The sequence below is a fragment of the Lutra lutra genome, chromosome 2 (assembly GCF_902655055.1).
Source record: "Lutra lutra chromosome 2, mLutLut1.2, whole genome shotgun sequence".
NCBI classification, from domain to species: Eukaryota; Metazoa; Chordata; class Mammalia; order Carnivora; family Mustelidae; genus Lutra; species Lutra lutra.
In genome coordinates, this window is record NC_062279.1 from 121,169,924 (window position 1) to 121,196,759 (window position 26,836).

The window sequence follows — 26,836 nt, forward strand, 5'->3', positions numbered from 1 at the left end:
TGATGATCTGTACGGCTGCACCTCATGCACACCAGAATTTCCTCATATAAAATGGATATTATAAAGAACTTTATAAGCTTTCAAGAAGACTAACAGCCCTTACTGAACATTCAGTAAATGGTAGCTACTATTTTAGAGGCAAAATGGCAGCTATTAAATGTTAGGTTTTAATTAAGAATACCATATTTTTATTTTCGGGACGATAGTGGTAAGAGTGATAACTTTTAATTCTCTGAGCACCTATGTGAGTGAATGTGCATTTGATTTTCCTGTTTTTAGATTCACTTTCAAAAACATCAACTCCTTTTAACAAATCGAACAAAGCAGCCAGCCAACAAGGGACCCCATGGGAAACATTGGTCGTGTTTGCCATCAACTTGAAGCAATTAAACGTTCAAATGAATATGAGTAATGTAATGGGAAATACAACGTAAGCTATTCAGATATAAGAAAAATTAATGATTAGTTGTAATTTTTCTTATAGTAAAACAATTTAAAATCTTTTTAATACTACAATGTTTGAGACAGTAGAAAAAAGCTATAAATTGCTTTATCTTAAAAATATCTTAAAGATATTGTAATATAAAACAACATGGAATATGTACTCTAAAGAGAGAAAATTATAAGGAAAACAGTGTAATATGCTTTATTATCAATATTCAAACATTTACCACAGTTTTTGTAAGAAATGTATTGTTTTATCAGACTTTTTAAAATCTTCTAACTCCTGTTTTAATTCATGACATTGAAAACTGTCTGTCTAATTAACAACCCTTTTTCTTTTCTCCAGTTGGACAACTAGTGGTTTGAAGAGTCAGGGCCGTCTTTCGGTAGGAAGTAATCGAGATCGAGAGATAAGCATGTCTGTTGGTCTGGGAAGATCACAGTTGGATTCTAAAGGAGGAGTAGTTGGAGGGACCATAGATGTCAATGCTTTGGAGATGGTTGGTATGTTGAAATTTTACAACTGAAAACAAATTTTTGAAAATTGATTTTGGTAAGTTTTCCCCATTAGGCATTTCTATGAAAGTAATTATTGTTTCTATTTTAGCTCATATTTCTGAACATCCAAATCAGCAACCTAGTCACAAGATTCAGATTACTATGGGTTCTACTGAAGCTCGTGTTGATTACATGGGCTCAAGTATCCTCATGGGTATCTTCAGTAATGCTGATCTGAAGCTTCAGGATGAATGGAAAGTAAATCTGTATAATACACTGGATTCAAGCATAACTGATAAAAGGTATTTAGTAAAATGTTACTTTTTGGACACTTTGTGTGACTGCTTTTAATATGTTTTCTCTCATCCAGTGAGAGAGAAAACAATTCATTTTTCTGACAAAATGACTTTATATTATGCAAATAATATGAAAGAAAAAGCTGGGTGGAGAAGGGAATTTTCCTTGTTTTTTTTTATTTGTTTGCTTCTTTTTTAGTTATCTTCTGTAAGATATATGATAGTTCTGTTTTATGCTTTAGTGAAATATTTGTCCATGGAGATTTGAAGTGGGATATTTTCCAAGTAATGATATCAAGATCAACTACACCAGACCTGATAAAAATAGGAATGAAGCTCCAGGAGTTTTTCACACAACAGTTTGACACCAGCAAACGAGCTCTGTCTACCTGGGGACCTGTTCCATATCTTCCACCTAAGACAATGACTAATAACCTAGAGAGAAGTTCACAAGAACAATGTAAGAATAAGTGATCCACATGTTCTTTATTCTATTTACTCAGCAAGTACCTGATTTCCCACTCACCAGTAGAATTAAAGGCCATCATTTGTGAAGTCATGACATATTACCTCCTTCCCCTGCCATAACTCACCTGTAACCATACCCATTCCATGCTCTTGAATACTAGTTATGACAATACCATGTTCTGGTTTAGAACATGGGCTGTGGAATAAAAATGTTTGAGTTTGGATTTATTAGCTGTTTCATATTAGGCAGATTATTATTTTCACTCAGGAATTCAATCAGCAAATCAACTATATTCTTAAGCATTGTTTTAGGCATAAGAGATATACTATTAGGCAAAGTTCCCACCTACATAAAGCTTTGTTTTAATGGGAGAGATAGACCATAATTAATTTGCTAACTAAATATGTCAGATAATTTCAGATAGAAAGGCATACTAAGAAAGCAGGGGAAGGAGATAAAGAATAATAGTGTGTGAGGCTAGCTAATTTAGAGAGGGTGGTCAGAGAAGCCTTTTAAAGTTCTAAGCTAGAAAGATCTCTACTGGGGAAGAGAGTTCTGGGCACAGGGGCCTATCAAAAAGTGCAAAGCTCCTACCGCAGAAGAAACTCAGCTTATTCGAGGATCATTAAGGTGGCTGCTTTGGTGGAACAGAGTAAGCAAGCAAGAAAGTGTTGGACATGAATGGCCACAGATAAGATTTTGAATATGATGGCTAGCTATTGGAGAGTTCTGAACAGTTTTCATATTTGGTTTACTTTTTCTTAAAATACTCCTTTTTGAAGAATCACTCTGGCTGCTGTGTGAAGAATAGACTATAGGTGGCAAAGAGTGGGAGTAGAGACCAATGCAGTAATTCCCATTAGTGTTGTTGCAAGCATAGTTATATTAAGAAGGCTATCGGAAGGGTCCAGGCAGCAAATGATTGCAGCTTTAACCAGAGAGGTAAAAGTAGTGAAAAGTGTCAGAATTGGGATTATTTTATTTTATTTCATTTTTTTAAGATTTTATTTATTTATTTGATGAGAGAGAGAGATCACAAGTAGGCAGAGAGGCAGACAGAGAGAGAGGGAGAAGCAGGCTCCCTGCTGAGCAGAGACCCTGATGTGGGTCTTGATCCCAAGATCCTGAGATCATGACCCAAGCTGAAGGCAGAGGCTTAACCCACTGAGCCACCCAGGTGCCCATGGGGATCATTTTAAATAACTCTTTATAATCACAGAAGCAGTACATGTGCATTGGAAAAGCCTAAGAAATACATACAAGCAAAAATTGAAACATCACATTCCACCCAGAAATCATCACTCTAAACAATTTAGAGTATATACCTTCAGATAATTTTCTATAAAACTATATAAGACATATACTTTTTACCAAAATATTGTTCATGTTGTTTTATAACCTTGTTTAGTGAATAATATCCAAATAATATCTATGTACCATAGAGTATCAGTACCATATATGTATCCAGTTTTCCATTTTGCTAAATATTTCTCTCCTCTGGCTTTCTAACCACATCCTATAAGTGACCTAAAATTATTCTTAAAACTGGTTTGTCTAAACCAGTATATCAGAGTCAAGATCCCAGGTTAAATCTGGTTATGTTCCTTTACTCTCTTAATTCAGCATAGTCCTTTTTCTTTTCTTTTTTTTTTTTTAAAGATTTTATTTATTTATTTGACAGAGAGAAATCACAAGTAGGCAGAGAGGCAGGCAGAGAGAGAGGAGGAAGCAGGCTCCCTGCTGAGCAGAAAGCCCGAGGCGGGGCTCGAACCCAGGACCTGGGATCATGACCTGAGCCGAAGGCAGGGGCTTAACCCACTGAGCCACCCAGGTGCCCCAGCATAGTCCTTTTTCTAATGACCTAACTTGTTGAAGAGACTTGGCCAGTTGTCCTATCTTCTAATTTTTTTTCAGTTGTTTGCTTATAGTTTCATTTATCCTGTTCCTCTAATCCCTATATTTCCTTTAAACTAGAATTGGTGGTCAGGCATATACAAATTAGAGAGATGTTCCCCAAAACTCCTGACCTAGATTCTTAAAAAAAAGTCCTTGTCTTGAAAAACAAACCAGGCTTAGGGAACTGTTTTTAGATTAAAGGAAACTAAAGAGACATACTAACTAACTGGAATGAGAGTTGTGGAAAACAGCCAAAAAGGACATTATTGGGATAAGTGAGAAATATAAATATGAATGTTACATCTGATTAGTGCTTCTCAAATTTTAATGTGTACCTGAAACACTTGGAAATCCCATTAAAATACAGATTTTGATACAGAAGATATAAGGTGGACGAGTAGCTAGGCTATAAGCGAGTTTAAAAAAAAAAAAAAAAGAGAGAAGACCTCTATTTGACTTATAGATCTTCTAATCACTAGTTCACTTAACCCCTCTTCTGCTTCACTTGAAAGGATTCTAGATCAAATCCCTAATTTACAGAGCTATTGTGAGAATTATATAAAAGTTAATGCCAGCACTTTATAAATCATGAATCATTACTGAAGTGTTAAGTTGTAGTTATTATTAGCAAGTTACTACTTTCATTAGTTTCCATCCATCCTTACGCAGCATCTTTTCCCAGATTATATTTTTGTTAGCTTCTACTTAATGTTAATAGGTATTGAATTGTTTTCATCCCTTATCCGTGTCACTTCAGCTATAGAAAATAGCCACTTGCTGCCTTCCTACCTGTCATTCAGGGTGTTTGTGAGACCTTTGAGAATAAGTGGTTTTTGGTTTTCTTGCAGTGCTCGATGCAGCTCATCATCGACATTGGCCTGGAGTATTGAAGGTGGTATCAGGATGCCACATATCCTTATTTCAGATTCCATTACCAGAAAATGGAATGCAGTTTGGAGGATCAATGAGCTTACATGGGAATCATATGACATTGGCTTGTTTTCATGGTCCAAATTTCCGTTCAAAATCCTGGGCCCTTTTTCACTTAGAAGAACCAAATATTGCTTTTTGGACCGAAGCTCAGAAAATCTGGGAAGATGGTAAACTGACACATTTGTAACTTTTACCTTTTCTTACCTTCTGATATGATTATAAATGACAGTAATTTTACTTTCTCATGTCTTTTGTATGTTTTCATTATATTTCTGAAGTCCAACTCTGTTCTCATGTACTTAACATGTCAAGGAGTTCATTGCCAGTGAATCCATATCTGTAAAATCTGAAACATGTTAAAGGACTTTCTTCTGAACTTGCCATCTTATTCTGTTTCTAGGCAATTAAAGTTTCTGCTGTTGTGGGTGGCCACAGTCATAATAATAGTTATTATAAATAGTATAAAAATATAAAGACTCATGGTGGTAGTTTAAGGAAATAGTCAAGACTAAAACTATAAACTTTATTGGTAAGGCTATGCTTTTACCTGTATTTATAGTGATAAACCTCCTTCCTTTTAGTTATTATTTCCTAATCTGTGATTTCTTAATGATGAAGGAAAAAAATGGATGCTGCTCATCACCAGGGATAGATCCAGTTATAACTAAAAGAAAGAAAAACTATTTGTGATTTTTTTTCTTACTTCTCACTTTTTTTATACCCTTATCTATGTATGAGTTAACTAAATCTATTAATCTAGAGTCACAACTGTTTTCTTGCATCTAAATGTAGTTTGTTAACATCAAGAAACTTTTATTTTTCTTCTAGGCTCTAGTGATCATTCTACATATATAGTACAAACATTAGATTTTCATCTGGGCCACAATACCATGGTTACCAAACCATGTGGGGCTTTGGAAAGTCCTATGGCAACAATAACCAAGATAACAAGGCGTCGCCATGAAAACCCACCCCATGGAGTAGCAAGTGTAAAAGAATGGTTCAACTATGTTACAGCCACAAGGAATGAAGGTTAAAAATTTATTTCTTTGGAGAGATTTTTCTTTTCTTTTTTTTTTTTTTAATTTTATTTTTTATAAACATATATTTTTATCTCCAGGGGTACAGGTCTGCGAATCGCCAGGTTTACACACTTCACAGCACTCACCATAGCACATACCCTCCCCAATATCCATAACCCCACCCCCCCTCTCCCAACCCCCCTCCCCCCATCAACCCTCAGTTTGTTTTGTGAGATTAAGAGTCACTTATGGTTTGTCTCCCTCCCAATCCCATCTTGTTACATTTATTGTTCTCCTACCCCTTTAACCCCCCATATTGCATCTCCTCTCCCTCATATCAGGGAGATCATATGATAGTTGTCTTTCTCCGACTGACTTATTTCGCTAAGCAAGATACCCTCTAGTTCCATCCACGTCGTCGCAAATGGCAAGATTTCGTTTCTTTTGATGGCTGCATAGTATTCCATTGTGTATATATACCACATCTTCTTTATCCATACATCTGTTGATGGACATCTAGGTTCTTTCCATAGTTTGGCTATTGTAGACATTGCTGCTATAAACATTCGGGTGCACGTGCCCCTTCGGATCACTACGTTTGTATCTTTAGGGTAAATACCCAGCAGTGCAATTGCTGGGTCATAGGGTAGTTCTATTTTCAACATTTTGAGGAACCTCCATGCTGTTTTCCAGAGTGGTTGCACCAGCTTGCATTCCCACCAACAGTGTAGGAGGGTTCCCCTTTCTCCACATCCTCGCCAGCATCTGTCATTTCCTGACTTGTTAATTTTAGCCATTCTGACTGGTGTGAGGTGATATCTCATTGTGGTTTTGATTTGTATTTCCCTGATGCCGAGTGATGTGGAGCACTTTTTCATGTGTCTGTTGGCCATCTGGATGTCTTCTTTGCAGAAATGTCTGTTCCCTCTGCCCATTTCTTGATTGGATTATTTGTTCTTTGGGTGTTGAGTTTGCGAAGTTCTTTATAGATTTTGCACACTAGCCCTTTATCTGATATGTCATTTGCAAATATCTTCTCCCATTCTGTCAGTTGTCTTTTGGTTTTGTTAACTGTTTCCTTTTGATCTTGATAAATACCAAAAGTTCATTTTTGCCCTTGCTTCCCTTGCCTTTGGTGATGTTCCTAGGAAGATGTTGCTGCGGCTGAGGTCGAAGAGGTTGCTGCCTGTGTTCTTCTCAAGGATTTTGATGGATTCCTTTCTCACATTGAGATCCTTCATCCATTTTGAGTCTATTTTCGTGTGTGGTGTAAGGAAATGATCCAATTTCATTTTTCTGATTGTAGCTGTCCAATTTTCCCAACACCATTTATTGAAGAGGCTGTCTTTTTTCCATTGAACATTCTTTCCTGCTTTGTCAAAGATGAGTTGACCATAGAGTTGAGGGTCTATTTCTGGGCTCTCTATTCTGTTCCATTGATCTATGTGTCTGTTTTTGTGCCAGTACCATGCTGTCTTGATGATGACAGCTTTGTAATAGAGCTTGAAGTCCGGAATTGTGATGCCACCAACTTGGGCTTTCTTTTTCAATATTCCTTTGGCTATTCGAGGTCTTTTCTTGTTCCATATAAATTTTAGGATTATTTGTTCCATTTCTTTGAAAAAAATGGATGGTACTTTGATAGGAATTGCATTAAATGTGTAGATTGCTTTAGGTAGCATAGACATTTTCACAATATTTATTCTTCCAATCCAGGAGCATGGAACATTTTTCCACTTCTTTGTGTCTTCCTCAATTTCTTTCATGAGTACTTTATAGTTTTCTGTGTATAGATTCTTAGTCTCTTTGGTTAGGTTTATTCCTAGGTATCTTATAGTTTTGGGTGCAATTGTAAATGGGATGGAATCCTTAATTTCTCTTTCTTCTGTCTTGTTGTTGGTGTAGAGAAATGCAACTGATTTCTGTGCATTGATTTTATATCCTGACACTTGACTGAATTCCTGTACAAGTTCTAGCAGTTTTGGAGTGGAGTGTTTTGGGTTTTCCACATATAGTATCATATCATCTGCGAAGAGTGATAGTTTGACCTCTTCTTTGCCGATTTGGATGCCTTTAATTTCCTTTTGTTGTCTGATTGCTGAGGCTAGGACTTCTAGTACTATGTTGAATAGCAGTGGTGATAACGGACATCCCTGCCGTGTTCCTGACCTTAGCAGAAAAGCTTTCAGTTTTTCTCCATTGAGAATGATATTTGCGGTGGGTTTTTCATAGATGGCTTTGATAATATTGAGGTATGTGCCCTCTATCCCTACACTTTGAAGAGTTTTGATCAGGAAGGGATGCTGTACTTTGTCAAATGCTTTCTCAGCATCTATGGAGAGTATCATATGGTTCTTGTTCTTTCTTTTATTAATGTGTTGTATCACATTGATTGATTTGCGGATGTTGAACCAACCTTGCTGTCCTGGAATAAGTCCCACTTGGTCGTGGTGAATAATCCTTTTAATGGACTGTTGAATCCTATTTGCTAGTATTTTGGTGAGAATTTTTGCATCTGTGTTCATCAAGGATATTGTTCTGTAGTTCTCTTTTTTGATGGGATCCTTGTCTGGTTTTGGGATCAAGGTGATGCTGGCCTCATAAAATGAGTTTGGAAGTTTTCCTTCCATTTCTTTTTTTTGGAACAGTTTCAGGAGAATAGGAATTAGTTCTTCTTTAAATGTTTGGTAGAATTCCCCCGGGAAGCCGTCTGGCCCTGGGCTTTTGTTTGGAGATTTTTGATGACTGTTTCAATCTCCTTACTGCTTATGGGTCTGTTCAGGCTTTCTATTTCTTCCTGGTTCAGTTGTGGTAGTTTATATGTCTCTAGGAATGCATCCATTTCTTCCAGATTGTCAAATTTGTTGGCGTAGAGTTGCTCATAGTATGTTCTTATAATTGTCTGTATTTCTTTGGTGTTCGTTGTGATCTCTCCTCTTTCATTCCTGATTTTATTTATTTGGGTCCTTTCTCTTTTCTTTTTGATAAGTCTGGCCAGGGGTTTATCAATCTTATTAATTCTTTCAAAGAACCAGATCCTAGTTTCATTGATTTGTTCTATTGTTTTTTTGGTTTCTATGTCATTGATTTCTGCTCTGATCTTTGTGATGTCTCTTCTCCTGCTGGGTTTAGGGTTTCTTTCTTGTTCTTTCTCCAGCTCCTTTAGGTGTAGGGTTAGGTTGTGTGCTTGAGACCTTTCTTGTTTCTTGAGAAAGGCTTGTACCACTATTTATTTTCCTCTCAGGACTGCCTTTGTTGTGTCCCACAGATTTTGAACCGTTGTGTTTTCATTATCATTTGTTTCCATGAATTTTTTCAATTCTTCTTTAATTTCCTGGTTGACCCATTCATTCTTTAAAAGGATGCTGTTTAGTCTCCATGTATTTGGGTTCTTTCCAAATTTCCTCTTGTGATTGAGTTCTAGCTTCAGAGCATTGTGGTCTGAAAATATGCAGGGAATGATCCCAGTCTTTTGATACCGGTTGAGACCTGATTTAGGACTGAGGATGTGATCTATTCTGGAGAATGTTCCATGTGCACTAGAGAAGAATGTGTATTCTGTTGCTTTGGGATGAAATGTTCTGAATATATCTGTGATGTCCATCTGGTCCAGTGTGTCATTTAAGGCCTTGATTTCCTTGTTGATCTTTTGCTTGGATGATCTGTCCATTTCAGTGAGGGGAGTGTTAAAATCCCCTACTATTATTGTATTCTTGTGGATGTGTTTCTTTGATTTTGTTATTAATTGGTTTATATAGTTGCCTGCTCCCACGTTAGGGGCATAGATATTTAAAATTGTTACATCTTCTTGTTGGACAGTTCCTTTGAGTATGATATAGTGCCCTTCCTCATCTCTTATTATAATCTTTGGCTTAAAATCTAATTGATCTGATATAAAGATTGCCACTCCTGCTTTCTTCTGATGTCCATTAGCATGGTAAATTCTTTTCCACCCCCTCACTTTAAACCTGGAGGTGTCTTCGGGTTTAAGATGAGTTTCTTGTAGGCAACATATAGATGGGTTTTGTTTTTTTATCCATTCTGATACCCTGTGTCTCTTGATTGGGGCATTTAGCCCATTAACATTCAGGGTAAGTATTGAGAGATATGAATTTAGTGCCATTGTATTGCCTGTAAGGTGACTGTTCCTGTATATTGTCTCTGTTCCTTTCTGATCTAGTACTTTTAGGCTCTCTCTTTGCTTAGAGGACCCCTTTCAATATTTCCTGTAGAGCTGGTTTGGTATTTGCAAATTCTTTCAGTTTTTGTTTGTCCTGGAAGCTTTTAATCTCTCCTTCTATTTTCAATGATAGCCTAGCTGGATATAGTATTCTTGGCTGCATGTTTTTCTCATTTAGTACTCTGAATATATCATGCCAGCTCTTTCTGGCCTGCCAGGTCTCTGTGGCTAAGTCTGCTGCCAATCGAATATTTTTACCATTGTACGTTACAGACTTCTTTTCCCGGGCTGCTTTCAGAATCTTTTCTTTGTCACTAAGACTTGTAAATTTTACTGTTAGGTGACGGGGTGTGGATCTATTCTTATTGATTTTGAGGGGGGTTCTCTGAACCTCCTGGATTTTGATGCTTGTTCCCTTTGCTATATTGGGGAAATTCTCTCCAATAATTCTCTCCAATATACCTTCTGCTCCCCTCTCCGTTTCCTCTTCTTCTGGAATCCCAATTATTCTAATGTTATTTCGTCTTATGGTGTCACTTATCTCTCGAATTCTCCCCTCGTGGTCCAGTAGCTGTTTGTCCCTCTTTTGCTCAGCTTCTTTATTCTCTGTCATTTGGTCTTCTATATCGCTAATTCTTTCTTCTGCCTCATTTATCCTAGCAGTGAGAGCCTCCATTTTTGATTGCACCTCATTAATAGCTTTTTTGATTTCAACTTGGTTAGATTTTAGTTCTTTTATTTCTCCAGAAAGGGCTTTTATATCTCCCGAGAGGGTTGCTTTAATATCTTCCATGCCTTTTTCAAGCCCGGCTAGAACCTTGAGAATCATCATTCTGAACTCTATATCTGACATATTACCAATGTCTGTATTGATTAGGTCCCTAGCCTTTGGTACTGCTTCTTGTTCTTTTTTTTGTTGTGAATTTTTCCGCCTTGTCATTTTGTCCAGATAAGAGTATATGAAGGAGCAAGTAAAATACTAAAAGGGTGGCAACAACCCCAGGAAAATATGCTTTAGCCAAATCAGAAGAGATCTCAAATCGTGAGGGGGGAGAAAGGGGATAAAAAGGGGTTCAGAAGAAGGAAAAAAAAAAAAGAAACTATTAAAAAAAGTAAGCCGATAAAAAATATAAAAAGGAAAAAATATATATATATATATTAGATAAACTATTTTAAAAACGTTAGAAAAAGAAAACGGTAAAAGTTAAAAACATTTAGCAGAAGAAGAGAAAAAAAAATTGAAAAAGAAAAAAAATTAAATTAACTGCAAGGCTAAAGAATCATGGGGAGAAAGCCATGAGTTCCATGCTTTGCTTTCTTCTCCTCTGGAATTTCGCCGCTCTCCTTGGTATTGAAACTGCACTCCTTGGTAGGTGAACTTGGTCCTGGCTGGGTTTCTCGTTGATCTTCTGGGGGAGGGGCCTGTTGTAGTGATTCTCAAGCGTCTTTGCCCCAGGCGGAGTTGCACCGCCCTTACCCGGGGCCGGGCTGAGTAATCCGCTCGGGTTTGCTGGGTTTGCTTTCGGGAGCTTTTGTTCCTTGAGCGCTTTCCGTAGAAAAAGTCCTGATTTTGTGCTCCGTTGCTCCACCGCTCGCCGGGAGCCGGCCCCTCCCCCCGCGGTCTATCTTCCCGTCGCTTTGGATTCACTTCTCCGCCAGTCCTACCTTGCAGAAAGTGGTTGATTTTCTGTTTCTGGAATTGTTGTTCTTCTTCTCTTCAATCTCCCGTTGGATTTGTAGGTGTTTGCAATCTTTAGATAAGCTATTTAGCTGATCTCCCGCTACCTGAAGTAGTCTCAGCCTGCTACTTCTCCTCCATCTTGACTCCTCCCCGAGATTTTTCTTTATTTGGAGCTCTGTTGCCTGTGTTTAGAATTTAAGTGGAGAGAGAATGTTCAATTCTTTAATTAAACTAGTTTCATTTTACTCATAAATAACAATATTAGTACCTGATTTACCATCCTGGTAGTGTAACATCTCATAGACTAAAAATTATTTTAGATGTAACTGAAAATATTCAAAATAAAGTTGGTTTAAATAAACGAAGTTTATTATAGTTAGAAAAATATTTTTGTAGTGATGCTAAACATGAGAAGCTTGGTAAAGTTACTACATAACTAAGTAATAGAATGCCACCAACTTTAAGGTTTGGGGTGGTTGGAATAGAATAAAACTAAATAATATTCCCCAATCATGGAAAAGTGACTACACTGAGACCTGCTAAGACTTGAATGTTTTCCTTAAAAATAACCACCTTTCAAAATGGTAAAGATGACTTGGGCACCACTGAAAATAGTTACTATGGAATAGGCAGTGCCAGGGATTAGAGACTATTAAAAAGGTTCTGAGAACAAAGGAGGGTAAGGAAGTAAATTAGAAGATTATGTATGTATTGACTGTTATGTACTGACTCTGCTACCTTCCAAAGAGAGATTTTTGAGGAAAGGGTTCTTTTAGCTGCGATACCATAGAGGGGCTATTAGCAAACTGCACTGCTACCCGAGTACCTGAGAACTGCTAATTTTTATAAGAAAACCTAGCACTTATGTTGGGGAAAATCAGGACTTCTACCTTATTTCAAGGTCAGGAACATACTTACTTGTGAATTCTATGTAAGAGTAAAGTATTCAATCAATGGAGAACTCTGAGCCTAGTGAAAGTCTTAAATTTAGACAGAAATTTAGTTAAAAATGATAATTCATTTTAAAGTTTGACAAACAAAAATAAAATGTATTAGATTTATCCAAAAATCATGTTATAAAGCTTCAGTCTTGAGAATAGTGATATACATCACTATCTATATATATGATTAAAACACTACATATATATAAACATATCACTATATTTATATATAAATAGATTCAATAGATCAATTTCAATAGATTAATATATAGGTAACTATTCTCAAGACCAAAGCTTTATATGGCTCTACTTTTAAAAATGTGGGTCATTATTTTCTAGCTTCTAAAAAATTCTGTGTATGATAGTGTCATGAAAGCTATAGGTTTATCATTGCCTATTGGTTTCATTTGATTCTTCTTGTCTTTATTATTGTCCATATAGAGCTAAACCTGCTTCGTAATGTTGATGCTAATAATACTGAGAATAGCACTACAGTGAAGAATTCTAGTTTGTTGAGTGGATTCAGAGGAGGTTCTAGCTACAATCATGAAACAGAGACTATCTTTGCATTACCAAGGATGCAGCTTGAATTTAAATCCATTCATGTTCAAGAACCACAGGAACCTTCATTACAGGGTATGTAGAAAAATAGTTTTTAAAGTAACTAAGAAAATTCTAAAGGAACTTCGAATTACTGTTTTCTCACGGGTTATTTGTGTAATAGTAATATAGTCTAATTTATTTACTTAGTTTTTCTTACCAGCTTTTGGCTTCTGGCAAATAATTTAATCCATTTGTGCCTTTTTCTCCTCAGTAAAATGGGGGATAATAATAGGATTTCATTCAGAGTGTTTTATGAGGAGTAAGTGGCATATACTTGGAAAGTGCTCAGTAAACTATATCATCATTTGTAAATCACATTCAGAAACTACTCAGTTGTCTATAGTTGCATTTAAATGGGTGCATTTACATGAACCCTTGTAAATCCCTTATAAACAGGAAGAGAAAGGGACATATCTCATTAAATCTTTTACTATAGAACTTTGCCATTACAGATGCCAGCCTGAAGCCGAAGGTAGAATGTAGTGTGGTGACAGAGTTTACTGACCACATTTGTGTGACTATGGATGCTGAGCTCATCATGTTTCTTCATGATTTAGTGTCAGCTTATCTTAAAGAAAAAGAAAAAGGTGAGTAGCGTTTCTTTTTTTCTTTTTTTTCTTTCCAATTTCAGCAAAGGCTGTTGTCAGTGTCATTTAAATGGATTTTTATCGTCTAGTGATAAAATGAGTGGAATGTGTCTCCTTCCTTTGAGTTGAAAATATCAATTGGTGAAATAAATATAAATAATATATTAGTAAAACTATGTGACAGAGTTTCTGAGGGTCTGCTATGTCCGTGACACTCTTTTTCTAAATATAATTGACACTGAATGGTGTTTTATACTTTACAAAATGTTTCCATGTTTGTTATGTACATTATCAGGCCTTGTAGGAGAATCTCACAAAGGAGGAAGATAAGGAAAAGCTCTTTGAGGAAATATTGCTAGTCAAATGAAATGGCTAAAAAAACAACTACATAATAGCATGAATTATATACATTGTTAGGAAAACAGAATTAAGTAAATAAATTTGTTTAGAATGCAGAAAACATTATCTTTTCATAAATAAATAATTTGGACTTCAGTGGTGGTGTTTTATGAGCTAGCTAACATTGGTTTATCGCCTGGAAATTTACATGTTTGTCCATTAGGAAACATATGGTGACCTTAATATCCCTATAGAACTGGTTGAATACATTATGGTGTCCATAAAATGGAATGGAATACTCTGTAGTATTTAAAAGAATGAAGTCGTCAGAAATATGATGATATGGAATAGTCTCCAAACATATGGTCTTTACCCAATAAGTATTTATTGCACAAATATATGAATATATACTAGTAAAATAGCAGATGTGATTTTTTTTTTAATTGCTTGGAATATATGCTATTTGTTTAGGTCACCCTATAATACTTCATTTTCATAATGAGCAAAAAGATAAAATTAGTCTAGCAGGTATTTCAAGATGGCCTCATGGTGAATGTTTAAGTGAAGAAAACAGATTATCAAAAAACAATGCAAAAGTAGTATAACATAGATTGAATTGCTGCTCCATTACTGTTCAATCTACGTGCCAAAAATCCAGTGAGAGTAAAATCAGTAATGATGACTGGAAGAAATCTGTGAGACATTAGTTGAAACTTAAATGACTAAAACCATATAATTGGAAATATTATATATAATTAGATCCAGTCTTCACTTAAAGCACCAACATATACCAGTTCCTAGTAATCCTCTTGTTTTTCTCTGTGCCTTAATATTTAAATTTAATGTGGGAAAAATAACAGAGACTCTGAATAAACCTGTGAAGTTCAGAATTCTTTTCTAGTCCATGTCTATATAAAAATCTGCCAGATTTCTTTTGCAGTTATTATGTGAAATCTTTGTCATTTTATGAAATATGTTTTGGTTTTGGTCTGCCATGAACTGTGCATATTTAAAAAAAAAAAAAAAAGCACTTTCTTTTTAGATACAAACTCGTGCACAACAACAAAAAAGAGAGAAACAGACCCAATGAGGACAATCTGGTGGTTGCCGAAGAGGAGAGGAGTGGGAAAATGGGTGAAATGGATAAAGGGAATTAAGAGCTACAAACTTCCAGTTATAAAATAAGTCATGGGGATTAAAAGTAAAACATAAGAAATATAATCAGTAATATTTTAATATAGTTCTTGTGGCAAGCATTTCAAAATGTATGTATTTGCTAAATCACCTTGTACACCTGAAATTAATTTATTACATATAAATTATATTTAAAAGTAGAAAATCAAACTTGTATAACACTATTTTAATGGAAAAAAGGAAATAAGGATTGATTATCAGATTTACAATAACCAAATGTTATTGTTTTTAGGAATTTCAATTATAAATAAAAATATTTTAATAGTTATAAGTGTATTTTGTAATTAAAAACTAAAAGCAATTAGTTTTGACCAAAATAAGCATAAACATGCCTGAGAATAATCTTTAACAGCATGTAAGGCTAGACTAGAATCAGCATATTTCTAGAACATCAAGATATTGTAGCACTGTAACAACTACCAGAAATAAAAACAGAGTGATTGTGAGGAGGCAGTAACTGAAGACATCTATATTCTTATGTAATCTGAATGTAAGGACAGTTTTATTCCCAGGCTCATTCTCAATGAATATGTTATCCCTACTGCTAATTCATGATAAAGTTAAAACCAGAGTTACATAATGCCTGTCATATTACCTAATTTATCTATTATTTTATGCCCAATTTGTGTCTTGAAAATCTCTACTCTTAAGAGAAATGCTATATACATTAAAATTTGCCAAATGAAAGCTACATTGTCTCAGATTTGATTTTAATTTTATATATATATTATGATCACCAATTTAAAAAGAATTTGTCTTTCATAAAACATTTGAGTATTCACTATAAAGAGTGAAAGACTGCTTACATAAAAAGTTCCTAACTTAGTACCAGTGTTCAAATATATAGAGACAGTAACATCCTAAAACTATCGAGTGGTACACTTTTTTTTTTTAAAGATTTTATTTATTTATTTTTGAGAGACAGAGAAAGACAGAGAGAGATCCAGGACTCAGTCCCAGGACCCTGTGATCATGATCTGAGCCAAAGGTAGATGCTTAACCATCTGAACCACCCAGGTGCCCTTGAATAGTACACTTTAAATGAGTGAACTGTATGATACATGAATTGTATCTCAATAAAATTGCTAAAAAAATGTCAACCTGCAGCCATTCTTTGCTATCAAATAAATCTCAGCATTCTTTACCATTAGTTTTAAGCACGCAAATATATGCAAAATATATTTACATGTATTTTACATATATAAAATATAAATATATATACATATATTTTACATATGTAAAATGTCCACTGCAACCATCCTTGCTATCAAATAAATCTCAGCTTTCTTTACCATTAGTTTTAAGCACGCAAATATATGTAAAATATATGCTATTCCTCAAAAAAAAAAAAGTGACATGCTAACTTTGACATTGGCTTTAAGAAATAATAACTGGCAGTTATTTATGGCTTATTTTAAAATACTAGTTTTTCAGAAAGGTAATTAAGTTAATTGGCCTGTTCATAAGTAAAATGACAAATGGAGCCAATTATACTGTTCATATGGTGATTTAAAATAAATTTATAAGATATCTATTTGTAATATTAATTTATTATTTTCATTATAGCCATTTTTCCACCTCGGATTTTATCTACTCGACCAGGACAGAAAAGCCCAATTATTATACATGATGACAATTCCTCTGACAGAGACAGAGAGGACAGCATCACTTACACGACTGTGGACTGGAGAGATTTTATGTGCAACACATGGCATCTAGAACCCACTCTCAGGTAAGTAGTGGATATATATATTTCCCTGTATCCTGTGGGATTATCATGAGAAAAAGGTCATAAATAATGGAGCAAGTTATATACAGTTTACCAAAAACAGTTTTTAGAAGTTAGCTACTTATAACATCACTATCTTCTGGCCATGTTTTCTGCTCCTTTCTGCTTTTTTTTTTTTATTATTTGACAGAGAGAGATCACAAGTAGGCAGAGAGGCAGGCAGAGAGAGGGGGAAGCAGGCTCCCTGCTGAGCTGAGAGCCTGATGTGGGGCTCGATCCCAGGACCCTGGGATCATGACCCGAGCCGAAGGCAGAGGCTTTAACCCACTGAGCCACCCAGGCGTCCCTCCTTTCTGCTTTTTTTAAGTGCTTCTAGCACAACACAAAAGAAGCATGGCCACCACAACTAGCTCAGCACTCTCCACTGTGTGACATTCCATCGGTTAATCACTAACAGATGAGAATAACTCCACGTCCACCATTGCTCTTACTTTTTTTTAACCATCTTTTTTACCAGGATATTATTCTCAGGTGTTTGAGGGACCTGCAGTAAACTTTTTTGTTTCTTAGTTAGGGACGACACAATAATAGCCATACATCATCATTAAGGAATTATTACAATTTCTCACACATGTTACAACAGTTAATAGAACCTACAGTGTCACAGAGTTGTTCTGTCTGCGTGCTAAACAGTAAGTAATTCAACAATCCTGAAATGTTGAATTTAATGCTGTCAGATTCAGGTTCATTTACAGAGACTGTTCTACTACAGTCATGATCCCAATTATATCAACTTATTTTCATATTAAAATTTCCAAACTATTTTCCAATCTTAATTACATTTACAATGGCTGCTGTAACTAGTGGTACTTGCACTGTATGTCCTTGTTTATGGTTACCACTCACAATCTTCCTGTCATTTTTACCTTTCCTCTCATCTGCTTTGTTAATCAAATTTTAACTCTCTGAATCATGGAATAACAGTATCAAAAAAAAAAGTCCATATACTCTGGCACATTTCTGCAGAACAGTACAGATTTCTTTTAGATAAGGTTATTATTTCAGACATTTATGCCACAGAATAATTCCATAGCAACCAAATATCCATTACACAGTGGATTCATGTATAAGCAGAAAGTAGTGACTTTGTGTTAATAATTTATAATAAAATTTGGTATTGGGGGCACCTGAATGACTCAGTTAGTTAAGCATCTGCCTTCAGCTCAGTCATGATCTCAGAGTCTTGGGAGCAAGCCCCACATTAGGCTCCCTGCCCAGCAGGGAGTCTGCTTCTCCTTCTCCCTCTGCCCCTCCCCCAGCTTGTACTCTCACTCTCTCTCTGTTTCTCTCTGATAAATAAATAAAATATTTTTTAAAAAATAAAATAAAATTTGGTATTAATTAACAATACATATACTCATGAGAAGTATTAACAGTGTCAGTACTCAGAACAAAATTAAAATATTGCAAATATCCTAATGCAAAAAACTACCGAGAAAATTTGTTTTGTATTTGTAAATCTATGATGAAATTAAGTATCTTTTAATTTAAAATGAGCATAAAAAGTTTAATTTGCCATTCTTTTTTTTTTTATAGCATACCATCAAGAAACTAGTTAATATGGTGTAGTGGTGGAGAGAATGTTGAAGAGCTCTAGCTCTAAATCCTGTTGTCTAGATATCATAGTAAATTGAATGATCTTGGCCAAAGGACCTAACCTATTTCTCCTTCAGTTGCCTCATAAGAAAAATTTGGTAAACAGTATTACCTACCTTGTAAGGTTGTTACAATGGTTAAATGAGTTAATTAATGCAAAATGCTTATAACTAGTAGAGTCTTAGCAGATCAGTGCTTTGTACCCTCTTTTCCTGCCCAAGTTCAGAAGCGATTGAACAGTGAGAGAGAGGCAGCTGGAAATCAAAATGACAGTTTTAATAGTGATAAAGCTCATAGCAGAGAATGTGGTTTGGATGTCTGGCAATAATGGCCTTCTACTACAGAGTCCAGGTTTGGACTTACCTACAGGATCTTCATCATGAACACCAGAATTGTGTGCCCTCCCCCACCTTGAGTTCTGCACTTGGCAGCCGTGTGAACTCAACCGGCTGTAGGCAGCTGTGAACAGTCTGGGGCTAACCTATTTAGGAGCCTGTCCTTGAGAAACCTATTGCATGGAGCAATAGTCAAAATGAGTGGCCCTTAAGGTAGGGAAGAGAGTACTGAACTACACAACCCAGTTCCTCAGTTAACTTGCCAATCAGATAAATCATTAATACAGGATATTAATATAGGAACAGAGAAAGACCAGGCGTGTTTCACTAATGGCTGCTCCTCTATATGGAAGGCAATGGAAGAAAATGGTTTTTCCCAAACATGTTTAGCACATAGCAAAAACTCAGGAAGTCTCAGCCTTTTAGTCCCTACCATTATGCTACATATATGTTGAACTCTTATTTTTTTTCTCAGCTTTATTGAGGTATAATTGACAAAACATGTAAGATATTTTAAGTGGATGGTATCATAATTTGATATATGTACACATTGTAAAAGGATTCCTCCCATCAAGTTAACATCTTTTAGAATGAACCAGATGTTATTTAAATTTCAAGATGACCCTGTAACTTAAGAGGCCTAAAATAAAATAATCAGAATGAAATTCACTTAACTCCACTGCTACACATGGACTCTCAAGAATACATAGAATCACATTTTTAAAATACTGTTAAAATAAACCGAGGAATTATAACTTAGATTATTCAGTTGCACCTACTGAGAACAGTCCGTCTTGAGCATATTATGGAGGCTTAGTGATGTTCTTGAACCTACCTTCAGGACTGTGTTATGACACTGTCTTCCTTAATACCTATTATTTGTAATTTTAGATTAATTTCTTGGACTGGAAGAAAGATTGATCCAGTAGGTGTTGATTATATTCTTCAAAAACTGGGCTTTCATCATGCCAGGACTACTATTCCTAAATGGCTTCAAAGAGGAGTCATGGACCCCCTTGACAAGGTTCTGTCAGTTCTTATTAAAAAACTCGGTACTGCACTACAGGATGAAAAGGAAAAGAAAGGAAAAGACAAAGAAGAACACTAAAAAAAGTAACTTGATCTGTGAACAAATTAAGATTGTGTCTGTTAAGTTTTATTACACTGGAGTGTTTGTTTTTTTTTTGTATAGTAAAATTATTTTCAGTATAACTTAAAATAACTCTAATTTTGTGGCCATTATATTGAAAGTTTGTAAGTTAACCTGTTTATTCTAGTTCCACCATTCTATATACAGTGAAGTATTGCATGATAATGTACATTTTGTGAAAAACTAGATTAAAATATATAAATCTGCCTAGTAGGGTTTATAATCGTATTATGTGCAATATGATTCCTGCATCTTTAAAATATTTTCAGAGTAACTGTGAATTTTTGTTATTGGCCATAACTTTTAGAAAAAAATCTTATTGATAATGTGATCTTTTTTTTTTTTGGTCATTAATTGCCTTTTCTTTTTTTTAAATGTAGTCTTGTATAAATACCTATTTGTATATAGTTTGAGTAATTGTGATATGATTATAACTAAAATATTGTTTGTAACTATTGTAATAAAGTCACAATAATTGGTTTCACTCTGTAGTTCTTTTTGAGTGTTTTCTTCTTTTGATATCTTATTTTTTATAACAGATGCTTATCCTGTTACTGAATGTTTTCATAGAAGATGATTAAAACTTACAAAAATGAAATCATGGGGCAGCTGGATGGCTCAGCTGGTTAAGAGTCAGACTCCTAATTTCAGCTCAGCTCATGATATCAGGGTCATGGGATCCAGCTCAGCACCAAGTCTGCTTGTCCCTCTCTCTCTGCTCCTCCTGCTCCCCTGCGCTTGCTCTCTGTCTCTAAGATAAATAAGCAAACTAACTGACTAACTAACTTAAAAAAAAAAATCCTTATGGAAAGAGTTAAGATGGAGAAGTAGGGGGAATCTGGGCTTTCTTCTCCTCAAACACCACTGTATTGAGGTTCAGTCACTAGGAACATCTAAGAAATCCATCTGAGGATTGGAAGGAGGATCTCCCTAGTTGGAGGGAGACAGCATGGCACATGCAAGGTGCATGGAAGTGAATTGGGGAAGACAAGAACTTCAGAGATATGGAGGGAAGAAGCCCTTTCCTCCAGGGGAAAATAGAAAATAGAAGGAGGCAGGGGTGGGGTGGATGTTGAGATTGTGCGGTGTTGGGTTTGCACAAGAAGGAAATCTCTCGGACCCCAGACCGGGGAGATGGGAACTGAGTGTCGCAGGTTTTATGCAAAACTCAGGTTCTGGAAGTGTGTGACTTTCACCAGAGTAGAGCTGTGGCCTGCGATCCTGGAGAGGAGGGCTCTGGTTCAGAGCATGCACAAAGTGGTGCAGGGATCTCCTGGGTCGCACTGGCAGAGAGATCATTACCATTCCTGGAATACATTTGGAGGAGAGCAAATTGCCTCTCAAAGGACAAAAGACCCTGCATGTGCCAACAAACACAGCCTTTCATCAGGAGGGGACAAAGGTGTGTGCAGAGGGTAGATAACCCAGTCACTGCTCTTTGTGGTGCCACAGCATAGAATCTGTCCACCATGCAGGCATGGGACTGTTTTTGTGGGACAAAGGGCACTAGTCAGAGAGCAGCAAGACTCTAACCCAGAGGAGGGAGCAAATCCAACTGGTGCTCACTCCTTAAAGATTTGAAATTTTGAATCCCAGCCACACTAAATATAAAGGGCAGGGAGAGCGGTGGTGCCAGGCATGATGAAGGCCTTTAGTAGAAAGTTCTGTGAGAGCTTCTGAAGAGCAAGGAGTGTGAGATTTCCTGTCTCTCTGGATGAGAGAGAAGGGTTGCACCATGTTATCCTCACTACACACAGGATTGGACCTCAGAGAGCAACACAGCAGTCCCTAGTAGAGGTGGGAGCCGCTTAAACTAAAGCCTGCCCCCCTGTGCTTGGCAAGTGTTTTTTCACCTGGGCAGGAGTGACTTTGAGCCAGCACAGGGCACTTCTCACCCAGAAGAGCAACACTGGCAGCATGCCACATGCCCCGAGTCTACTGATCATACAGTGCCTCACAGCGCCCCCTTCGGTTCTGGTGGAAATAGGACCAAGGCTGTATTTTTTCCCCCCTTATTTTCTCCCCCCTTTGGAATCAGACTTATAGTTCTTTGTTTTTTCATTTCCTCCCCCAATCACTTTTTTCTCTTTCTTTCTTTCTTTCTTTCTTTCTTTCTTTCTTTCTTTCTCTCTCTCTCTCTCTCTCTCTCTTTCTTTCTTTCTTTCTTTCTTTCTTTTTTTTTTTTTTATCAGGCCTCTTTTTTACTTTTTCTTCTTTTTTGTTTTCCTCCTTTGGAATCAGGCTTACAGTTTTTTGTTTTTTGTTTTTGATTGCATTTTTTTTTTTGCTTTTTTTCCATGCTTTTTTCTAGAAACAAATCAAAGCACATCTAGATAAAGTTCCAAACACTCCCCACTATAGGCAAGGAGGAGCGCTGCAGAGTACAGACCAGTGGGAAAGAGCAGCCAAAACCCAAGAGCTGAGTGCACACAGAATACACCAGAACACTTCCTGAAGTGCAGGCCCTGGACAGTGTATGACCACTTTTTAATATAGCATTACTCTGAGGTGCAGGAAAACAACAAGCTTTCATAACATGCAAAAGATAAAAAGTTAGCGAAAATGACAAGATGGAGGAATTCTCCCCATAAGAAAGGTCAGAAAGATATCATAGCTAGGGACTTGCTCAAAGCAGATATAAGCAATATATCTAAGCAAGAATTTAGATCAAAAGTAGTCATAAAACTACTAGCTGGCTTGAAAGAAGCATAGAAGACACCACAGAAACCCTTGTTGCTGAGATAAAAGACCTAAAAACTAGTCAGCCTGAAATAAAAAATGCTGTAACTGAGATGCAGACTGAATATAATCACAATGAGGATTGAAGAGGCAGTGAGAACAGGCGATATAGAGGGTAAAATTATGGAAAATAATGAAACTGAAAAGAAGAGGGAAAGAAAACTATTACATCACAAAGGTAGACTCAGGGAACTCAGTGATTCCCCAAAGAAAAATAATACCCGTATCATAGGAGTCACAGAAGAAGAGCAGGGAAAGGGTCAGAAGGTCAGAAGGCTTTTTTGAAGAAATTATAGCTGAGAACTTCCCTAATCAAGGGAAAAAGAGGCATTCAAGTCCAAGAGGTACAGAGGACTGCCCTCAAAATCAACAAAAACAGGTCAACAGCATGAATATCATAGTGAAACTTGCAAAATACAAAGAGAATTCTGAAAGCAGTTGGGGGAAAATGGTTCTAAACTTATAATGGTAGCAACACAAGGCTGGCAGCAGACCTGGCCACAGAGACCTGACAGGCCAGAAAGGACTGACATGATATATTCAGCATGCTAAATGGGAAAAATATGCAACCAAGAATACTTTATACTATCATTCAGTATAGAAGGAGAAATGAGGAGTTTCCAAGACAAACAACAATTAACAGAGTTCATGAAAACTAAACAGCTCTGTAAGAAATATTAAAAGGGACTCTTTGAGCAGGAAAGAGAAATCAAGACTAGAAAGAAACAGAGAAGATCTACAGGAACAGCAACTTTACAGATAATACAATGGCACTTAATTCATATCTTTCAGTAATTAGTGTAAATGGACCAAATGCTCCGATCAAAAGACACAGGGTATCAGAATGGATTAAAAGACAAGACCCATCAATACGATGGGTCTCTTATAAGAAACTCATTTTAGATGCAAAGACACCTCCAGACTGAAAGTGAGGGGGTGGAGAACAATTCATCGTGCTAATGGACATTAAAGGAAAGCTGAAGTAACCATACTTATATCAGATAAACTAAATTATAAACCAAAGGCTGTAATAAGAGATGACGAGAGAGACACCGTATCATAATAAAAGTATCTATCCAACAAGAAGATCTTACAATTATAAATATTTATGCCCCTAACCTGGGAGCAGCCAAATATATAAATCAACAATAAACTTAAAGAAACTCACTCATAACAACATAATAATAGTAGGGGACTTTAACACTGCCCTCACAGCAATGGACAGATCATCTAAGCTGAAGATGAAGAAAACAAGGACTTTGAATGACACACTGGACCAGATGGACTTAACATATATATTCAGAGCATTTCATCCTAAAGCAGCAGAATACACATTCTTTTCAAATGCAAATGAACACTCTCCTGAATAGATCACGTACTGTGTCACAAATCATACCTCATCTGGTAAAAAAGACTGAGATCATACAATGAATATTTTCAGACCACAATGCTATGAAACTTGAAGTCAATCACAAGAAAAAATTTGGAAGGACCACAAATACATAGAGATTAAAAAACATCCTACTAAAGAATGAATGGGACAACCAGGAAATTAAAGAATTAAAAAAAAAAAAACATGGAAGCAACTGAAAATGAAAACATGTCTAAAACCTTAGGGATGCAGCAAAGGCAGTCCTAAGAGGGAAGTATTTTGCAATCTAGGCCTTCCTAAAGAATCAAGAAAATACACAAATACACAACCTACCCTTCTACCTGAAGAAGGTAGATAAAAGCAAATAAAGCCTAAATCCAGCAGGAGAAGGGAAGGGAAATAATATAGATTAGAGCAGAAATCAATGATTAAAAAAAAAACCCACAGTAGAACAATCAATGAAACTAGGAGCTGATTTTTTGAAAGAATCAACAAGATTAATAAACCCCTAGCCACACTTACCAAAAAAAGAAGAAGGTGGGGTGGGGGGTAGGGAAGAGAGAGAGAGAGAGGGAGGGAGAGAGAAAGGACCCAAATAAACAAAAACATGATTGAAAGAGGAGATGTCACAACCAACACCAAAGAAATGCAGTTATAAAAGAATATTAGGAACAATTATATGCCAATACATTAAACAATCTGGAAGAAATGGGTAAGTTCCTGGAAACATATAAACTACCAAAAGTGAAATAGGAAGAAACAGAAAACCTGAACAGACCCATAAACAGGAAATAAATTGAATCAGTAATCAAAACTCTCCCAACAAACAAGAATCCAGGACTGTATGGCTTCCCAGGGGAATTCTACCAAACATTTAAAGTATTAATACTCACTCTTCTGAAACTGTTCCAAAAAATAGAAAGGGAAGGAAAACTTCCAAACTCTTTCCTTGAGGCCAGTAGTACCTTGATCCCAAAACCAGGCAAAGAAGACTCCACTAAAAAGAATTACAGACCAATATCCCTGATGAACATGGATGCAAAAATCCAATCAGATCCAATAGCACATTAAAAGGATTATTCACCATGACCAAGTGGGATTTATTTCTGGGCTGAGAGGTGGTTCAACATCTGCAAATTAATGAACAAATTAATTAACAAAAGGAAGGATAAGAACAATATGATCCTCTTAATGGACGCAGAAAAAGCATTTGACAAAATACAGCATCCTTTCTTGATAAAAATCCTCCACAATGTAGGGATAGAGGGAGCATACTTCAACATTATAAAGGCCATATATGAAAGACCCACAGCTAATATTGTCCTCAATGGGGAAAAACTGAGAGCACTTCCCCTAATGTCAGGAACACAATAGGTATGTCAACTTTCTGCTGTCCAACATAGTACTGGAAGTCCTAGCCTCAACAATCAGACAACAAAAAGAAAGAAGGCATGCAAATCGACAAGGAAGAAGTCAAACTTTCACTCTTCACAGGCAACATTATACTCTAGGTAGAAAACCCGAAAGACTTCACTTAAAAATTACTGGAACTGATATAGGAATTCAGCAAAGATACAGGATAAAAAATCAACACACAGAAGTCTGTTGCATTTCTGTACACCAATAATGAAGCAACAGAAAGTAAAACCAAGGAATTGATCCTTCTTTCAATTGCACCCAAAACAATAAGAGGTAGGTAGGAATAAACCTAACCAAAGAGGTAAAAGATCTGTGCTCTGAAAACTAAATCACTTCTGAGAGAAACTGAGGAAAATGCAAAGAAATGGAAAAGTGTTCCATGTTCATGTATTGGAAGAACAAATATTGTTAAACAATGTGTATAGCTACCCAGAGCAATCTACACGTTCAGTGCAATCCCTATCAAAATATCGCCAGTATTTTTCACAGAGCTAGAACAAAAAATTCTAAAATTTGTATGAAACCAGAAAAGACCCTGAATAGCGAAAGTAATGTTGAAAAGAAAACTGAAGCTGGAGGCATCACAATCCCAGACTTCAAGCTCTATTACAAAGCTGTGATCACCAAGACAATATGGTACTGGCATAAAAACAGACACATAGATCAATGGAACAGAATAGAGAACTCAGAAATCGACCCTTAACTCTATGGCCAACTAATCTTCAACAAAGCAGGAAAGAATGTCCAAAAGAAAAAGAAGAGTCTCTTCAGCAAATGGTGTTGGGCAGGGCACCTGGGTGGCTTGTTAAGTGTCTACCTTCGGCTCAGGTCATAATCCCAGGGCCCTGGGATCAATCCCTCCTCTGCGCTCCCTGGTCAGCGGGAAGCCTGCTTCTCCCTCTCCCCCTGCTTGTGTTCTCTCTCTCTCTCTCTCTTTCTCTGTCAAATAAATAAATAAATAAAGGTGTTGGGAAATTTGGACAGCAATATGAAGAAGAATGAAACTGGACCACTTTCTTACCTCAAACACAAAAATAAATTCAAGATGGATGAAAGACCTAAATATGAGACAGGAATCCATCAAAATCCTAGAGCAAAACAAAGGCAGCAACATTTTTGACCTCAGTTACATAAACTTTCTACTAGACAAATCTACAGAGGTGAGGGAAACAAAAGCAAAAATGAACTATTGGGATTTCATCAGGATAAAAAAACTTCTGCACAGCCAAGGAAACAATCAACAAACCTAAAAGGCAACCTTCGGAATGGGAGAAGGTATATGCAAATGATATATCAGATCCAGGGCTAATAACCAAAACCTATAAAGAACTTACTAAACTCAACACCCAAAAG

The 26,836-nt window shown here is 36.3% G+C and overlaps 1 protein-coding gene across 6 annotated transcripts in view; it reads left to right on the forward strand.

Moving 5' to 3' along the window:
* The window catches only part of BLTP1 (bridge-like lipid transfer protein family member 1), a 217,164-nt gene extending 196,716 nt beyond the window's left edge, over positions 1–20,448 (forward strand). For all 6 annotated transcript variants that reach the window (XM_047718360.1, XM_047718361.1, XM_047718357.1 and 3 more), the window contains 10 exons: positions 280–430; positions 791–948; positions 1,052–1,244; positions 1,481–1,698; positions 4,452–4,703; positions 5,365–5,568; positions 12,802–12,996; positions 13,416–13,550; positions 16,650–16,815; positions 19,695–20,448. In XM_047718360.1, coding sequence (XP_047574316.1) covers positions 280–430; positions 791–948; positions 1,052–1,244; positions 1,481–1,698; positions 4,452–4,703; positions 5,365–5,568; positions 12,802–12,996; positions 13,416–13,550; positions 16,650–16,815; positions 19,695–19,911 — 1,889 coding nt within the window. In that variant the 3' untranslated portion in view covers positions 19,912–20,448. The remainder of the gene's footprint in view (positions 1–279; positions 431–790; positions 949–1,051; positions 1,245–1,480; positions 1,699–4,451; positions 4,704–5,364; positions 5,569–12,801; positions 12,997–13,415; positions 13,551–16,649; positions 16,816–19,694) is intronic.
* The last annotated feature ends 6,388 nt before the right edge of the window (positions 20,449–26,836 follow it).